This window comes from Vipera ursinii (assembly GCF_947247035.1).
Source record: "Vipera ursinii genome assembly, chromosome: 1".
NCBI classification, from domain to species: Eukaryota; Metazoa; Chordata; class Lepidosauria; order Squamata; family Viperidae; genus Vipera; species Vipera ursinii.
Genome location: NC_139512.1, coordinates 204,484,635 through 204,501,894, shown reverse-complemented (window position 1 = coordinate 204,501,894; position 17,260 = coordinate 204,484,635). Strand labels below are relative to the sequence as shown.

The 17,260-nt window shown below is 38.2% G+C and overlaps 1 protein-coding gene across 4 annotated transcripts; it reads right to left on the bottom strand.

Annotated features, from left to right (window-relative positions):
- Positions 1-2,413: 2,413 nt before the first annotated feature.
- On the bottom strand, positions 2,414-16,828 carry TRMT6 (tRNA methyltransferase 6 non-catalytic subunit). 4 transcript variants are annotated; one of them, XM_083362754.1, is made up of 11 exons: positions 16,496-16,828; positions 10,549-10,676; positions 9,015-9,124; positions 7,674-7,765; positions 7,501-7,584; positions 6,656-6,780; positions 5,546-5,808; positions 4,709-4,794; positions 3,878-3,980; positions 3,697-3,783; positions 2,414-3,153 (listed from the first exon to the last, which is right to left on the bottom strand). In XM_083362754.1, the coding sequence occupies exons 1-11, from the start codon at positions 16,600-16,602 to the stop codon at positions 3,001-3,003; spliced, it is 1,338 nt and encodes a 445-aa protein (XP_083218880.1). In that variant the 5' UTR covers positions 16,603-16,828; the 3' UTR covers positions 2,414-3,000. The 4 variants fall into 4 exon arrangements, with proteins under 4 accessions (XP_083218880.1, XP_083218879.1, XP_083218882.1 ...); XM_083362753.1 differs by having other exon boundaries at positions 5,462-5,808; positions 16,496-16,826; XM_083362756.1 differs by having other exon boundaries at positions 5,462-5,808; positions 10,549-10,641; positions 16,496-16,628.
- Between the last annotated feature and the right edge of the window lie 432 nt (positions 16,829-17,260).

Here is a 17,260-nt window from a genome sequence, read left to right as displayed (position 1 = left end):
TTTATTATCACTAGCATTCTCTATTCTTGATTCCCTGATTGCCACCTACTGTATGCTGGAAATATTGCTTCGCCTCATGAGCATAAATGAACGGTCCTTCTGCTTTTTCAAGGCCAAATTGGTTGGGGAATCAATTCCAAGTGATTTTTTTCCCCCTACTCTTAAATCAAATGAGAAAGATTAAAATCTTTCTGAGAAAGTAGGCCAATAACCTGGATTCACAGGGTATTTTCCAGAGGAATGAGTGTCTCAAAGTTGATTTTGCACCTGCAGTGTATATGTGAACTATGCCTTTGTTGCATTGATAGACTTTTTCCTAGATCAGTGAAGTGTATGGGGGAGCCACCCCCCAATAATGTTAAAGTAATAACAGTTTCAGGTTTTATGGGCTATGCTACACGTGACTCTCACAGGAGCTTAGCTAGTCAATGCTTACATGTTTAGTAAAACTGATTGGACAAAATTGTTCAGGGGCCAGAATGATCTTCACAACTGAGCTGAGAAATAAACGTACATTTTGATATTTGGGCCCCCAGGTTTCAGGTGTTAAATTACATTATAGATTTCACTGTTGTTAAAATTAGAATGCCGCAGGGTTTTAAACTGTTCCATTCTGCTGAAATGCTTTTAAGTTAGCTAACATCGTACATGGGATACTATTAGTCTGGCTACTAAAAATATTTGCCTAAGGCTTGAGGCACTTTCCTATGTCAACCAATGAGAGGAAAGCTTTTGTTATGTTCCATCACGTCAATATCACCTTTTAATTTTCTCTATGACAATCCAACTCTTATCTGGTCTTACAAGTCTTCAGATGGTGCATTGTCACCGAAACTGAGTCCATCCACCTGGCTGCTGGTCATCCTGTTCTCTTTCCTTCCACTTTTCCCAACCCCAGTCTTTTCCAGAGAGATGGATCTTCACCAAATAGGTCCAAAGTATGATAAATTGTACCTTGTCATTTTGTCTTGAGTGACAATTCTGGGTTGATTTGTTTGATGACCCATTTGTTTGCTTTCTTGGCTGTCCATGGTATACTCAAGTCTTCTCCGACACCAATTTCAAGTATTTAAATTGCTTTGTAAAACGATTTACATATTTACCCATATTTATTTTCTCAGAATTTTTATAGGGTTTATGGGAATTTTTGTGTGGGTATGAGTAATGAGTAATCCTCACTTTATAATGGCAATTGAGACTGAAATTGCTGCTGCAAAGTAACTTGTCATAAAACAGGGAGTCACATGACTGCATCACTTAGTAACAGTAATTCCAGCAGTCCCCAATATTGTCATTAAGCAAGGACCTCGTGTGACCACAACTTCCAACTTCCTGCCACTTTCCCATTGATATTTTTGTTGGATACTGGCAGGGAACCCCAGAATTCAGGATCACATGACTGCAGCTCATCGCAATGTCGTAATTGTGAGCTGGGTGCTAAGCACCCAGAATGTAATCATACAACCACTGTATGTGGGGTCGTTGTGATGCCAGACCTCCAAGAAACAGTTGTAAGTACTGCTCATTCAGCCCCCACTGTAACAAAACACTGCCCAGTCTTCCTTTACAAGGGATTGTTTATTTATTTATTTATTTATTTATCAGATTCAAAGGCTGCTCAAACAATGTGATTCCAGGCAGTGTTCAATAACAAAAAAAATAGATATCCCAAAAAAGAGAACCATGTAACATTAAAACATACATGATATACTGTATAAATATGAACTACAGAATATAAGTTGGTAATCGAGAACCCTAATAAAAACAGCTGAAGGGGAATCCCATTCAACCAGCCCCAAATGCTTGCGGGGGGGGGGGGAGAAGCCAAGTCTTAAAAGTTGATTGTTTATTATCTTTTTAAATTAAAAATAAAAGGATTGCTCTATGATCTGGAGTCAAAGGGGCAAAAGTGATTTAGAGCATGTGTATGGAAGGATTACCATACTGGTCTACAGTTCCTTCAATCAAGCCAATCTATTTCAAGGATCTCTTTTTACATCTCTTTCAAATGGATCTGTCTCTTTTTTTCTTTATTAGATGCTTTAGACCTTAACTTTCTACCCGAGCCATTCAAGACAGCTTATAAGATGTTAAGAACTGAAGAAATAAATCAAGTTACAAAAGCAGCAACAGATCCAAAATCAAAACTGAAAGATATGATCCATGTTCTAAATCTTGTGACTCCCCAGAGTGTTTCAAGAATTTAGTGGCCCCTACTGACATACATATCTGGCTAGATGTTGTTTGAATTTGGGTGAATGGGGGTCAATTCACAAATACAAGACTAATGCAGAGCCCAGTACAATGGTAGGTGAACTTTTGGGGACATTGGGAAACACAACAGTTTGGTTGCCATCCAGAAGGCTTATTTTAACAATCATTTAACTGCTTAAAAGAAAAAAAACAATTCATGTACAACAAAATAATATAATTTATTGAAATGCAGATTTACAATTAAAAACTCCACATAAAAATAGTTATCACATGTTAAAAAGATGGAAACCAGTTTTTCTTCTTTTTAAAAAAGTGTTAAGTGAAAACAGACTAGCATTACATTCACATTTCTGAAGTAATATGGGATGTTTACTTTTTTCTGAAATTCAGAATGGTTAAAATGTGCAATAGTCTAGCACCAGTCTTGCCTCTCTCACTGATAATAGTACATTTATTTCACTTAGTTTAAAAAAAAAACTCGTTGATTTTAACAGAAATGGAAAGGGGATTAGTGAGAACATAGTTTTTGAAATCGAAAATAAAATTCTGAAACACAAGCAAGTTGAGACTTTCAGTCAATTTTTGCAACCTTTCCAGGAAGACCGATTCTTAACCATATCCTTCTAAAATAAAACTCCGTATGTTATGGGGACTACCTGAGTCTGGAATGACATTGGTAATAAAAAAGTTTGGTTGAATCTGACTGATTTAAAAAAGAACAAAGTGCATTCCGCTGTGCCTTTAAATACAGTTAGTAACAGAACACAAGGATAGTTTCCTGAAGCATTAATGGTGCTCTTGAAGCTTACGCTTTTTAGAAGATGGCTCGTCTAGGTAGTCACTGGTATTTATGCTTTCATTTTTAACGGTGATACCTGTCAGTAGGTACCCACCGCCACCACTCATTATCAATTTGGGATGACTTCGATCCGGCAAGATCTTAACAAAAGATAACAAATGGCAAATAAGCTATGTAACAATTGCAGTACTAATAGCACATTCTGTGAGGCTCATGGATCAGACAGCAACAAAAGATTTCCAGAAGACACATAGCAATAAAAGACTTCCAGAAGACACATATTAGACAAAAAGTGTGAAAATCAGACACTCAATGCCCCTTGGGTTTGCCTGGCAGAAATTTCAGAAAAAGAAATTCTTACCATTATTCTACATTGATAGTTATGAATCAATGATAATATCCAATTGAATGAATGAATATTTTTATTAGATCATTGACCAGAATCGAAAGAAAAATACATTAACAATACATGATAAAATATTACAATTAGTGGCGGGTTTGTCAGTGGATAATCAAAGAGAATACTTACAACATGAAATTACTTTGCATAGTCTCAACAGTGATTTATTTTCTATCCCCACCCCACCCCATTTCATAATTTCAAATATCCATTTGACCAGAGAGGCATAATTTCCCTGATTTACTTGCATTTTCTATGGTACATATATGTTTGTAATTCTTACCTGATAGTTTCGTAACCACGTTTCAGAAAGTTTCAGATTAATGACACCACCTTTCTCTTTCAGTTTTGCGTAACATTCCAGTAGTGGCTAAAACAAAACAAAACAAAACAAAATCTGGATATATGAGCTTACTGAATTTTTTTTAAAAAAGATTTAAGTTAAGAAAATACATTGGGTTCACCTCTTTATATTGACAGTACACGACAAAAGGCCTTGAAGGAGCTACCAGCTCTAACAAGAGGAGCAATAAACTTGCAGGATGAAATCGACTGGCTACAATTAAACTGTAATGGATAAGATAAGACACAGGTTAGCTGCATTTTCAAACATCAAAGCTGTTACTTTTTTTGGCTATGAAAATGTATCTAAAAGTCTGGCAAAGTTTATTTTGTTCCACATTTGTACACAGATATAAAAACAGTTTGAATCCCAGATTGAATCTAAAAAAAAGGGAAAAGACTGCAAATTACAGTGATGTACAACCAGGTGGTTTGCCAAAATCTGAAGAAATGTTCTGCCCACGTTAAGGAGGGACACATTAGAGGGGCTTTGTCAGATACAGATTAGGAACAAAAAACTTTCATGAATTTCCTCAACTCTACTTTAGATCGGAACCACCTTTTAATGCCTTGGTTATTTTCCTTCTATAAGGGCTTCTATCTTTAACCCTACAGACAGGCTGAGCCATTCATCACAGCTGATGTGGTGACAAACCCTCTCCGTTATAGCAATGGCAAAGGTTGCTTTCATCCTTTCAGTGTTGAAAATATTTGAACCGTTTACAGCATCTTTTGATCTAACGCAGAAATTTAACAAGCTAATGAAAAAAGGGAAACCCGGGAAGGGCTGGGCCTTGCCTTTAGGCTTCAAGATAAACAGACAAGTATTCCTTTATTCCCAGACTATGAACACTAACATCCAATTACATTTTTTTAGAATGGCAAATTCTGTTTTGAAAGCCATTATAAAAACAAGATATTTCTGGATGGGTTCAATACAACAGAACTCTCACCCATCAGCATCCTTGTTTTTCAACAAAAGAGCAGCTTCTGTCAGCCTTCTCTTCTTTTCCTCTTGTTTCTTTTGTTTGTCGTGTGTCTAAAAACAGGAATAAATTCAGGCTAAACGGTTTTAAGAACTAGAGAAGTTCTAAAAACGTTTACTTCTGTAACATTTTGCAAAAATACACACTTATAGGCTGGTTTGGACTTAATTTTCTAATTGCTTCCTCAGATTTAAAGGTCTACTTGAAAGATAAAAGTAGAATTGTTAAAAATGACAAAATATATTCTAGTGCTTCAACCTGAAATACTTTTAAGTGATTAAATATTTTGCTAAACAAGTACTTGTGTTAAACATTGCAATAAAGTCAATTATCTAACATCCTAATTCTAACTTTGCTTACATTGCTATATATCAGCTTTAGACCCCGAGGTATTTTAACTTATAGCTGACTTCATGTGAACAGAAATCACCATTACTCCAAAAACATTTCACAATTGATAAAATTACTCTGATGCTATGACTATATTTAGCAGTGCAGAGTACATTGCACTTATTCACATTTCTAATTATTATTAAATCTGATTTCAATCAAAAGATCTTGCAATTAACATATAATGCAGCTAAACCTAACAGAGTAAGCATTCATGTAGCAACTGATGCTGCAATGTGACTCTCTGCGTTGAGAAGCATACCTATTTAAACAGCAATGGGTTCAATTATAGAATTAAATTTCAACTATCGTAAAATGACAGGATCTTACTGTCCCCTTGGCTTTATCATCAAGCGCCTCCGATGTAAATTCCACTATTTCTTGATCTTCAGGTTGACCGCTCTCCATAGCTACCTTAGGACAGCATTCCATGTCTACTTCTGGTATAGAAAGTTCCTTGTCATCCCCTGAACCACTTTTGTCTTCTGCCACTGGTGTGTTCTCTTCAGACTCTGAAGGCAACGATGTTAAAGAAAATGTTCCAGACAGAACGCTGGCCACTTTGCTGAGGGGGAACTCAGAGAGTGTGTCAAAAAAGGTTTTAGGAAATCCAAAACAACTTGTGGCTGCTCTAACAGGTCCTTCTCCTGGATATATCTGAACAATCGATCCGTAACCTGCAAGCATATAGATCAAAGTAAAATACAGCCAGCATAAAACTAGGCTTACACTAAGACACGGTGATGATCTAAGCAAACTATTTTCTCTCAAATACAGCAGTGACTTGCATGAAAGAAGTCATCTCCAACGCTTAACATCATCATAAAGAATGCTTTTCAAAACTGTTCACTTGACACATTCATCTGTGCAAGTCATGGATTCTTCACGTGATCCAAAAAATGTTGAACTTTAGACAAGCAACTACAGGCGATTTCAGTTCAAATTACTATGGACAAGTGGAGGATTATTTGAACTTGTCCTGACCCACTTTCACAAACTTGGCCATTCAGTCGGGTGCTGTGTTTTTTGCATCAGAGCATCTGCCTTCCTTTGTTCCCTATGATATCTAGCAAAGGTGTTCTGAAGCCCAGCTGAGTTCCAAAATATTTGCAAAATGAAATGGGGCAAAACCAGTCAAGAGAAGCAAACCAAAATTTTCAGTTGACTTATCCAAGCAGCCATATCTTGACTGACTGACAGCTAAATTCAGTGAACACTTTTAACAATAACTATATTCACAATGACAGAGATTTCCCTTTATCTGTTTACTTCTACATAAAACTTGAAAATAGTAGACAAAAATAAATAAAGCAAATCACAATTGTCTTTCCAAAAGCATCTTATTTCTCTACTTTTCTGACATCTTTATATTTTGTAATGAATGTTTTGCTCAGAAAGCTGCTTATCTTGCTTAACTGTAAAAAACAACCCAGTTTTAGAATCAAATTCACATGCTACCATAGAAATATTACTATTAAATGTTCACACTCCCAGTTGTACATTATTATATTCTGCTATTCTCACCTCCCATTCGTTCCATTACAGCTCCTAGCACCAGTCCTGCACAGGTTTCCATTACTATCATCTTGTTGCCAGCATGAACATTTCCCCAAGTTAACATCTGGGCTAGAGTATCATACCGCAAATAGCTAGGACATTTTGAAGAAAAAACACACAACTAGATTACTTTTGCTGTGAGTTAAAATACTTGGGTACAATAAATTTTATTAGAAATACCAGATTCCTCCTAGTTCTAATGTATATCTTCAGCAAGTACAAATTCTGGCTGTAAAGATATAATGATGTTTTATTAAACATTTCTGTTGCCTAGTTCCCAATGATTCTGGGCAACTTGCAATGAGAAATTACAACACAATCAATAAAAGACAGTGTGTTCATTTCAGATGGAATGAAACAAAGGGTCTCATTCACCCTCGCCAAAGGCCTGGGTAGTATTGTAGATGGAAGCTGAAAAGTGCTTTAACTCATTATACCTTCGGTTCCATCATAGTTTATGTAGCACTGATGAGAAAAATATATCTGCAGAAATCTGCAGCTGAGGTTTTGCCTTCATCTACCAAAAGGAGAGCTTTGAGGGGGAAAAAAAGTCTACTGGAAATTCATGCAGGATATGACTAATACAAATTCTAGTCTGGTTGGCAGCCACCATCAAAATCTCCTATGCTTTTTTTTAAAATACACACACAGAGAGATGATTGCAAACTATATTCTTTCAGGTAAAGATTCTCATGTTTTACAGACTGGTTGTATCAATTTGTAACTACTGATGTGAGAACATTTGTCCATTCATTTACTGCTAGATGTAGTCCAACAGATTCCCCATATAAATGAAATACATTAAGCCTTACTTGATCTTTCCCGGTTCTCTTGCATAGTACATTGTCGACAGTATACGAGCAGATGGTTTTATGATGGTAATAACTGCCTCATACCTGTAAGCAAAGCAGTACAAATAAACAGTGTTAAAGCTACTTATGATTTGTGATTCACTGAACAATCTGTTTTCTAAAATTCAACTTACTTCTTTTTCTTTTTTTTGATGTATTTATCTTGGGCAAATTCTGTTTTGTCTCTAAACGTGGTGCTGTTCTCTATTAATTGTTGAACTATTTCCTTCAAAAAAAGATTGGTTAATCATTCTCTTCTCATAGTTATTTATAAAGCATTTAAATCAAAACAAAACACAAAAATCCCCAGTACATAAACAGTGACTAATGAGCATTCAAGTAATTTTTTTTTAAATTTAGTAGGAAAGCTAGTTTGCTGTTGTGGTTAAAGTACCAAAATAGAAACCAGGAGACTGTGAGTTCTAATCCCACCTAAGGCATAAAGCCAGCTGGTTGATTTTGGAGCTTTCACACATTCTCACCCTCTGAGGAAGCGGCAACGGCAAGCAGTTTCAGGGAGAGAAAAAAATGTGCGAGGAAAACTCAGGGAGTTGTCCCGGGCAGTTGCCAGGAGTTAACATTGACTTGAAGATGTGTGCGTGCGCATACACATCTTATATATTTATAATAGGTAAAATGAGGACCCAGATTGTTGGGGGCAATTAAGCTGACTTTGTAATACAGTAATGCCGCTTGGGGTGTGCGTGAAAGCCCTAATAAGCAGGCATATACGTAGAATGAAGGCTACTGCTAAGCTTATAAGCCGCCCTGAGTCTTCGGAGAAGGGCGGGATATAAATGGAATTAAAATAAATAAAAAATAATAATATATATTTATTCTTAATGCAGTCATGCATCGACTAAATGCGAGGCTAACATTTAGCCATAAAGAATTCAAAGAACTATACATGAAAAGTAGTACCGATGACTTGAATGTAAATGAAATGGATGCTGCGTTCCATTCATTGTGATCATTCGTGATACATATCATCCAGTCAAGAACCAGACAAGAGAAATAGAGTTGAGTTGTAAAGTTCGTACTTTACATGAAATAGTCTAAGACTCAATACTTCAATTCTCTGAGACTTTTAGAAGAGTAGCTTGTATTTACCAGTAGTATAGAAAACCAACTGCCCTTTTCTTATTTATTAGATTTATAATAAGTCTAATAATAAATTTATATCCTGCTTTTTCTTTTGAACAAAAGGTAGCATAAATGGGGTTCTTGCCTAGTTTTATTGCAATGCTACTCTGATGCTCAAATTGGGCTGAAAGATATCAACTGGTCCAAAGTCATCCAGTGATACTTTTTGGTTTGTTTCCTCAGTTTAAGTCTAAAATTTCAATCACTATATGACATTTGTTCACATTCTTCAGCTGAAAAGGATTCTAGTTGTAACTTCCTAGCAATATAGCTTTCTAAAAGAAAGTATTCACTTGTGAAGCAATGATATGCAATAGAGAGTACAAGATTACCTGTCCTTTAATGCCTTTATCCTTCAAAGCCTTTATATCATCATGAGTCAGCTTTTGAGATTTTCCATCGTCAATTATATTACGATTATCTGTACCTGCTTCTTTTGTTTCTAAATAAAACGAAGTTTTGTGAAATATTATTTAGAAAAATAATAAGCTTGTAAGAACTATTACTAACAGTTTAAAAATATTTCAAATCATAGATCATTTCTAACTGGTACCATAATAATCTAGCAAACAAAACAGGAAACTAGGACGACTTAAATCCTTTTACTTATTTATCAGGCAAAAGGAAGTGTTACTATAGCTTCTTTTCACTTGTGCTTCTGTATTGTTTTGTTTTTTGTCAGATGAGATGATTTTTTTTAGAAAATTTCTTGATTAAATTTAACATTCAAATGATGCTAGTATATTTCAAAGGGACGCGGTGGCTCAGTGGGTTAGGACGCTGAGCTTGTCGATCAGAAGGTCGGCAGTTTGGAGGGTCGAATCCCGAGTGCCGCGTAGCAGAGTGAGCGCCTGTTACTCGTCCCAGCTTCTGCCAACCTAGCAGTTCGAAAGCACGTAAAAATGCAAGTAGAAAAATAGGGACCACTACGGTGGGAAGGTAACAGCGTTCCGTGCGCCTTTGGCGTCTAGTCATGCCGGCCACATGACCACGGAGACGTCCTCGGACAAGCGCTGGCTCTTTGGCTTTGAAACGGAGATGAGCACCGGCCCCTAGAGTCAGAAACGACTAGCACGCATGTACGGGGGAACCTTTACCTTTTTAGTATATTTCAGTTGCCCATCATTTCTCACATAGGACCCTTGCAAGAATGCTTATTTCTTACATAAACCATAACATCACAGTTTTCCTGAAAGAATTATGCTTTATTACTTTGCATTCTCAAACAATGGAAACTTTCTCAAGTAAATACTATAAACCAGATCTTAACAAATAATGTAGCACTTTGGATATTATTTAGATATTCCCATTGTTTATTAATAATTTAGATGTTAAAGCAGACATTTAATGTTTTTTAGTTCATAATTTTTGTTCTGGCTATCAAATATATCTGGTAAATCTAATTTTGAGTCTGAATCTACCCTTCTATTTTGTTATATATAATCTCATTAAAAACTTTTTTAAAATTTTACATCACATTTTCATCAAAGATGAAAGAATGTTCCCTTTCACAGCCATGGCAATCTATAAGATAGCAAAGATTCTTATCAGTGTTTCATGCCACCAGTGTAAGAACTTATTTCCTGTATAGATGTTGATAAAAATCTTTGACGCTGACAAAGACCGGCAGGTATTATTTTATTATTTATAAAATTTATTGGGTACTTATCTTACCACAAGATTGGTCTGGGCAGTTTTATCACATAGACTAAAAGTTGCACCTAAAATACTTACCTTGTTCCTCCTCCCCATATTGTACTTTGTTCAGGAAAAGTATCAGAATTACAGAAAAGCATCAGGATTATAATGTCAAAGTACACACATTCCATACTTCTGCTTTCTAAATAATTTCTGGTGGACTCATACCTGGATTCATCTCTTCTAATGTCCGCTTTGGCTGAAGACTACCACCACTAGTCACTTCAAATGATGTTCCATAAACATGCCCAATGGCATTATCTAAGAAGAACCACTGTTTTTCAAAACTAATTTTTCTAAAAACAAAAGCATTGATAAATCAGTTAAAAACATAGAATCCAGCAATGTTCACAACCCAAAACCTGAAAAAGGAATAAAATGGTGTACATCACGGGTGTCAAACTCACCACGTCACATGATGTGTCGCGATGTATCGCAACTCTTTTCGCATTGCCGGCAATGGGGTGGGCGTGGCTTTGGTATGATGAAACCGGCCTGTGGGCTGGCAGTTTGACACCCCTGGCGTACATGAATTGCAGTATAGTCAAGTCGTTTCAAATGCAAGTAAGCTGAAAGAACTATAAGGCTTATGAGTAAGAGGTGCAAGTAGATTAAAATCAGAACATTTATCTTACTAGGCTTATATATCATTTTAAGCGGATGGGCTCACAAGCCAATTATACATAAATAGGATTAAAACCAACAGATTACTCCATAAAATAGAAACATTTTATAGAAATAGAACAGGAAGATGGGGTACCTAACAACCATTACAACTCATACACAGGCATAACCTTCAATTTTATCTCCAAGTTCTAGTGATATTATCTGGTATTAATTGCTCTTCTGAATCCCCCAAAGTTGGTGCTTGTTAAAAGGGGGCAATGATTGAAAACGGCTGCCTCTAAGAACCCTACAAAGGGATTTCTTTTAAGAGGGGAACTTGAATTGGCTCCACACTCATCAATTTATTTATTTATTTATTTTTATTCCATTTATATCCCGCCCTTCTCCGAAGACTCAGGGCGGCTTACAAGCTTAGCAGTAGCCTTCATTCTATGTATATGCCTGCTTGTTAGGGCTTTCACACACACCCCAAGCGGCATTATTACAAAGTCAGCTTAATTGCCCCCAACAATCTGGGTCCTCATTTTACCTACCTCGGAAGGATGGAAGGCTGAGTCAACCTTGAGCCTGGTGGGATGCGAACCTGCACTAATTGCAGGCAGCTGGTGTTACTTAAGGAGGCATTAGCCCACTGCTCCACCAAGGCTCAATTTAACTGAGTAGCCACCTTTATATTCTTGCTGACAACTCCTTAGTGACTGGACCAGGCTAAAGTTCTTTCCCACTGTATTTGCTCTAAAATGAAATCAGAAATCAGATCTAACGTGCAGCTTTCCGTACAATTTGCACCTGTAACTTGGGGAAAGGCCATAACTGTCATGATGGCTATGAATTCCTAAGTCACTTCTAACTTTCTGTCAAGTCCCTCAACACCTTCAGCCTGTGAAGCTCCACTGCCAAGAGAGAGAGAGATGAGGTTTGGTCTTCTCACAATTGAACCACGCTGCCTCTTTCTGGAAAAATTGAAATTCCACTAGAAGAGCAATATTTCTTCTAATTAAAAACATTGTTTTGTTTTGTTTTTTTAATATAACACACTTCTTAAAACTATTTCCCAACTTCCTTAGTGTGAAAATTACCACACTGTGCACAGGTTTGAAATCCTCTTGCCTAAAGGGAGAACGGAAAGGCCAGTTCCAGCAACGGACTGGAACTAAAAACATTGGTTTTTTTAAAAATATATAACACACTTCTTAAAACTATTTTCCAACTTCCTTAGTGTGAAAATTACCACACTGTGCACAGGTTTGAAATCCTCTTGCCTAAAGGGAGAACGGAAAGGCCAGTTCCAGCAACGGACTGGAACTAAAAACATTGTTTTTTCAAAAAAAAATATAACACACTTCTTAAAACTATTTCCCAACTTCCTTAGTGTGAAAATTACCACACTGTGCACAGGTTTGAAATCCTCTTGCCTAAAGGGAGAACGGAAAGGCCAGTTCCAGCAACGGACTGGAACTAAAAACATTGTTTTTTCAAAAAAAAAATATAACACACTTCTTAAAACTATTTCCCAACTTCCTTAGTGTGAAAATTACCACACTGTGCACAGGTTTGAAATCCTCTTGCACAGGGGTCTTCAAAGTTGGCCCTTTTATGACTTGTGGACTTCAACTCCCAGAATTCCTCAGCCAGGCATGCTAGCTGAGGAATTCTGGGAGTTGAAGTCCACAAGTCATAAAAGGGCCAACTTTGAAGACCTCTGCTCTTGCATAAAGGGAGAACGGAAAGGCCCGTTCCAGCAACGGACTGGAACTAAAAACATTGGTTTTTTTTTTTAAAAAAAATAACACACTTCTTAAAACTATTTCCCAACTTCCTTAGTGTGAAAATTACCACACTGTGCACAGGTTTGAAATCCTCTTGCACAAGGGTCTTCAAAGTTGGCCCTTTTATGACTTGTGGACTTCAACTCCCAGAATTCCTCAGCCAGGCATGCTAGCTGAGGAATTCTGGGAGTTGAAGTCCAGAAGTCATAAAAGGGCCAACTTTGAAGACCTCTGCTCTTGCATAAAGGGAGAACGGAAAGGCCCGTTCCAGCAACGGACTGGAACTAAAAACATTGGGTTTTTTTTAAAAAAAAAATATAACACACTTCTTAAAACTATTTCCCAACTTCCTTAGTGTGAAAATTACCACACTGTGCACAGGTTTGAAATCCTCTTGCCTAAAGGGAGAAAGGAAAGGCCAGTTCCAGCAACGGACTGGAACTAAAAACATTGTTTTTTCAAAAAAAAATATAACACACTTCTTAAAACTATTTCCCAACTTCCTTAGTGTGAAAATTACCACACTGTGCACAGGTTTGAAATCCTCTTGCCTAAAGGGAGAACGGAAAGGCCAGTTCCAGCAACGGACTGGAACTAAAAACATTGTTTTTTCAAAAAAAAAATATAACACACTTCTTAAAACTATTTCCCAACTTCCTTAGTGTGAAAATTACCACACTGTGCACAGGTTTGAAATCCTCTTGCACAGGGGTCTTCAAAGTTGGCCCTTTTATGACTTGTGGACTTCAACTCCCAGAATTCCTCAGCCAGGCATGCTAGCTGAGGAATTCTGGGAGTTGAAGTCCACAAGTCATAAAAGGGCCAACTTTGAAGACCTCTGCTCTTGCATAAAGGGAGAACGGAAAGGCCCGTTCCAGCAACGGACTGGAACTAAAAACATTGGTTTTTTTTTTTAAAAAAAATAACACACTTCTTAAAACTATTTCCCAACTTCCTTAGTGTGAAAATTACCACACTGTGCACAGGTTTGAAATCCTCTTGCACAAGGGTCTTCAAAGTTGGCCCTTTTATGACTTGTGGACTTCAACTCCCAGAATTCCTCAGCCAGGCATGCTAGCTGAGGAATTCTGGGAGTTGAAGTCCAGAAGTCATAAAAGGGCCAACTTTGAAGACCTCTGCTCTTGCATAAAGGGAGAACGGAAAGGCCCGTTCCAGCAACGGACTGGAACTAAAAACATTGGGTTTTTTTTAAAAAAAAAATATAACACACTTCTTAAAACTATTTCCCAACTTCCTTAGTGTGAAAATTACCACACTGTGCACAGGTTTGAAATCCTCTTGCCTAAAGGGAGAAAGGAAAGGCCAGTTCCAGCAACGGACTGGAACTAAAAACATTGTTTTTTCAAAAAAAAATATAACACACTTCTTAAAACTATTTCCCAACTTCCTTAGTGTGAAAATTACCACACTGTGCACAGGTTTGAAATCCTCTTGCCTAAAGGGAGAACGGAAAGGCCAGTTCCAGCAACGGACTGGAACTAAAAACATTGTTTTTTCAAAAAAAAAATATAACACACTTCTTAAAACTATTTCCCAACTTCCTTAGTGTGAAAATTACCACACTGTGCACAGGTTTGAAATCCTCTTGCACAGGGGTCTTCAAAGTTGGCCCTTTTATGACTTGTGGACTTCAACTCCCAGAATTCCTCAGCCAGGCATGCTAGCTGAGGAATTCTGGGAGTTGAAGTCCACAAGTCATAAAAGGGCCAACTTTGAAGACCTCTGCTCTTGCATAAAGGGAGAACGGAAAGGCCCGTTCCAGCAACGGACTGGAACTAAAAACATTGGTTTTTTTTTTTAAAAAAAATAACACACTTCTTAAAACTATTTCCCAACTTCCTTAGTGTGAAAATTACCACACTGTGCACAGGTTTGAAATCCTCTTGCACAAGGGTCTTCAAAGTTGGCCCTTTTATGACTTGTGGACTTCAACTCCCAGAATTCCTCAGCCAGGCATGCTAGCTGAGGAATTCTGGGAGTTGAAGTCCAGAAGTCATAAAAGGGCCAACTTTGAAGACCTCTGCTCTTGCATAAAGGGAGAACGGAAAGGCCCGTTCCAGCAACGGACTGGAACTAAAAACATTGGGTTTTTTTTAAAAAAAAAATATAACACACTTCTTAAAACTATTTCCCAACTTCCTTAGTGTGAAAATTACCACACTGTGCACAGGTTTGAAATCCTCTTGCCTAAAGGGAGAAAGGAAAGGCCAGTTCCAGCAACGGACTGGAACTAAAAACATTGTTTTTTCAAAAAAAAATATAACACACTTCTTAAAACTATTTCCCAACTTCCTTAGTGTGAAAATTACCACACTGTGCACAGGTTTGAAATCCTCTTGCCTAAAGGGAGAACGGAAAGGCCAGTTCCAGCAACGGACTGGAACTAAAAACATTGTTTTTTCAAAAAAAAAATATAACACACTTCTTAAAACTATTTCCCAACTTCCTTAGTGTGAAAATTACCACACTGTGCACAGGTTTGAAATCCTCTTGCACAGGGGTCTTCAAAGTTGGCCCTTTTATGACTTGTGGACTTCAACTCCCAGAATTCCTCAGCCAGGCATGCTAGCTGAGGAATTCTGGGAGTTGAAGTCCACAAGTCATAAAAGGGCCAACTTTGAAGACCTCTGCTCTTGCATAAAGGGAGAACGGAAAGGCCCGTTCCAGCAACGGACTGGAACTAAAAACATTGGTTTTTTTTTTTAAAAAAAATAACACACTTCTTAAAACTATTTCCCAACTTCCTTAGTGTGAAAATTACCACACTGTGCACAGGTTTGAAATCCTCTTGCACAAGGGTCTTCAAAGTTGGCCCTTTTATGACTTGTGGACTTCAACTCCCAGAATTCCTCAGCCAGGCATGCTAGCTGAGGAATTCTGGGAGTTGAAGTCCAGAAGTCATAAAAGGGCCAACTTTGAAGACCTCTGCTCTTGCATAAAGGGAGAACGGAAAGGCCCGTTCCAGCAACGGACTGGAACTAAAAACATTGGGTTTTTTTTAAAAAAAAAATATAACACACTTCTTAAAACTATTTCCCAACTTCCTTAGTGTGAAAATTACCACACTGTGCACAGGTTTGAAATCCTCTTGCCTAAAGGGAGAAAGGAAAGGCCAGTTCCAGCAACGGACTGGAACTAAAAACATTGTTTTTTCAAAAAAAAATATAACACACTTCTTAAAACTATTTCCCAACTTCCTTAGTGTGAAAATTACCACACTGTGCACAGGTTTGAAATCCTCTTGCCTAAAGGGAGAACGGAAAGGCCAGTTCCAGCAACGGACTGGAACTAAAAACATTGTTTTTTCAAAAAAAAAATATAACACACTTCTTAAAACTATTTCCCAACTTCCTTAGTGTGAAAATTACCACACTGTGCACAGGTTTGAAATCCTCTTGCCTAAAGGGAGAACGGGAAAGGCCAGTTCCAGCAACGGACTGGAACTAAAAACATTGTTTTTTCAAAAAAAAATATAACACACTTCTTAAAACTATTTCCCAACTTCCTTAGTGTGAAAATTACCACACTGTGCACAGGTTTGAAATCCTCTTGCCTAAAGGGAGAACGGGAAAGGCCAGTTCCAGCAAACCGACCGGAACTCCTTTCCCCAGAAAATCAGCCGAAATGAAACAGAAGGCTGGAGAAGATGAAGGTGCTTCCGCTTCCCCCCCCGCCCCCCGCTAAACCAGCAGGCTTACCTTCGCTTCACTACGGCGACCGCTTTGAACACGTCGTCCCGCTTCAGCACAGCCCAGTCTCCCTCGCGGATGACATGGGGAGAAGAGGACCGAGGAGACGCCTCCATGGCGACCCTTCCGAAGTCCTCACGCCGAGGAAACTGACGGAACTCCACGCGGAAAAAGAAAACGGGGAGGAAAAAAAAACACAAAACAACCTCGCGCGCAAGCGCCAACTCAGGAAAGGCCCTCTTCCGGTTTCCCCCAAAAGCACGAGCCACGGAAGCGACTTTTGTTTCCTTTCTCCTGAAGAGCGGTTGGTCTTGGACCAGGGCTCTTCAAACTTGGCCCTTTTATGACTTGTGGACTTCAACTCCCAGAATTCCTCAGCCAGCGTGGCTGGCTGAGGAATTCTGGGAGTTGAAGTCCACAAGTCATAAAAGGGCCAAGTTTGAAGAGCCCTGGTCTCGGCTGCCATTTCGTCATAAAGATCGAGGGATAGAGAGGGCGCTGAGCGCCCTGGGGATCGTGAGCGGCGCCCACAGCGGCCACGTGAAAAAGGAGTCCGATGGGGGTTAAAAACAACAACACCGGGCAACTGCAGTCAACCGGCAACTCTCTCGCGCACTTAGGGATTTTTTTTTCCGTAGGGTTGTGCGGCCGCTCTATAATTTGACGTCTCTATGTAGAGACTCTTTTTCTGGTTTACAACATAGAGGTAGAAAAAGAGACGATTACTAATTTAACTTAGGAGCTGGAGCTTCCGGGCTCATTTTATACAACTCT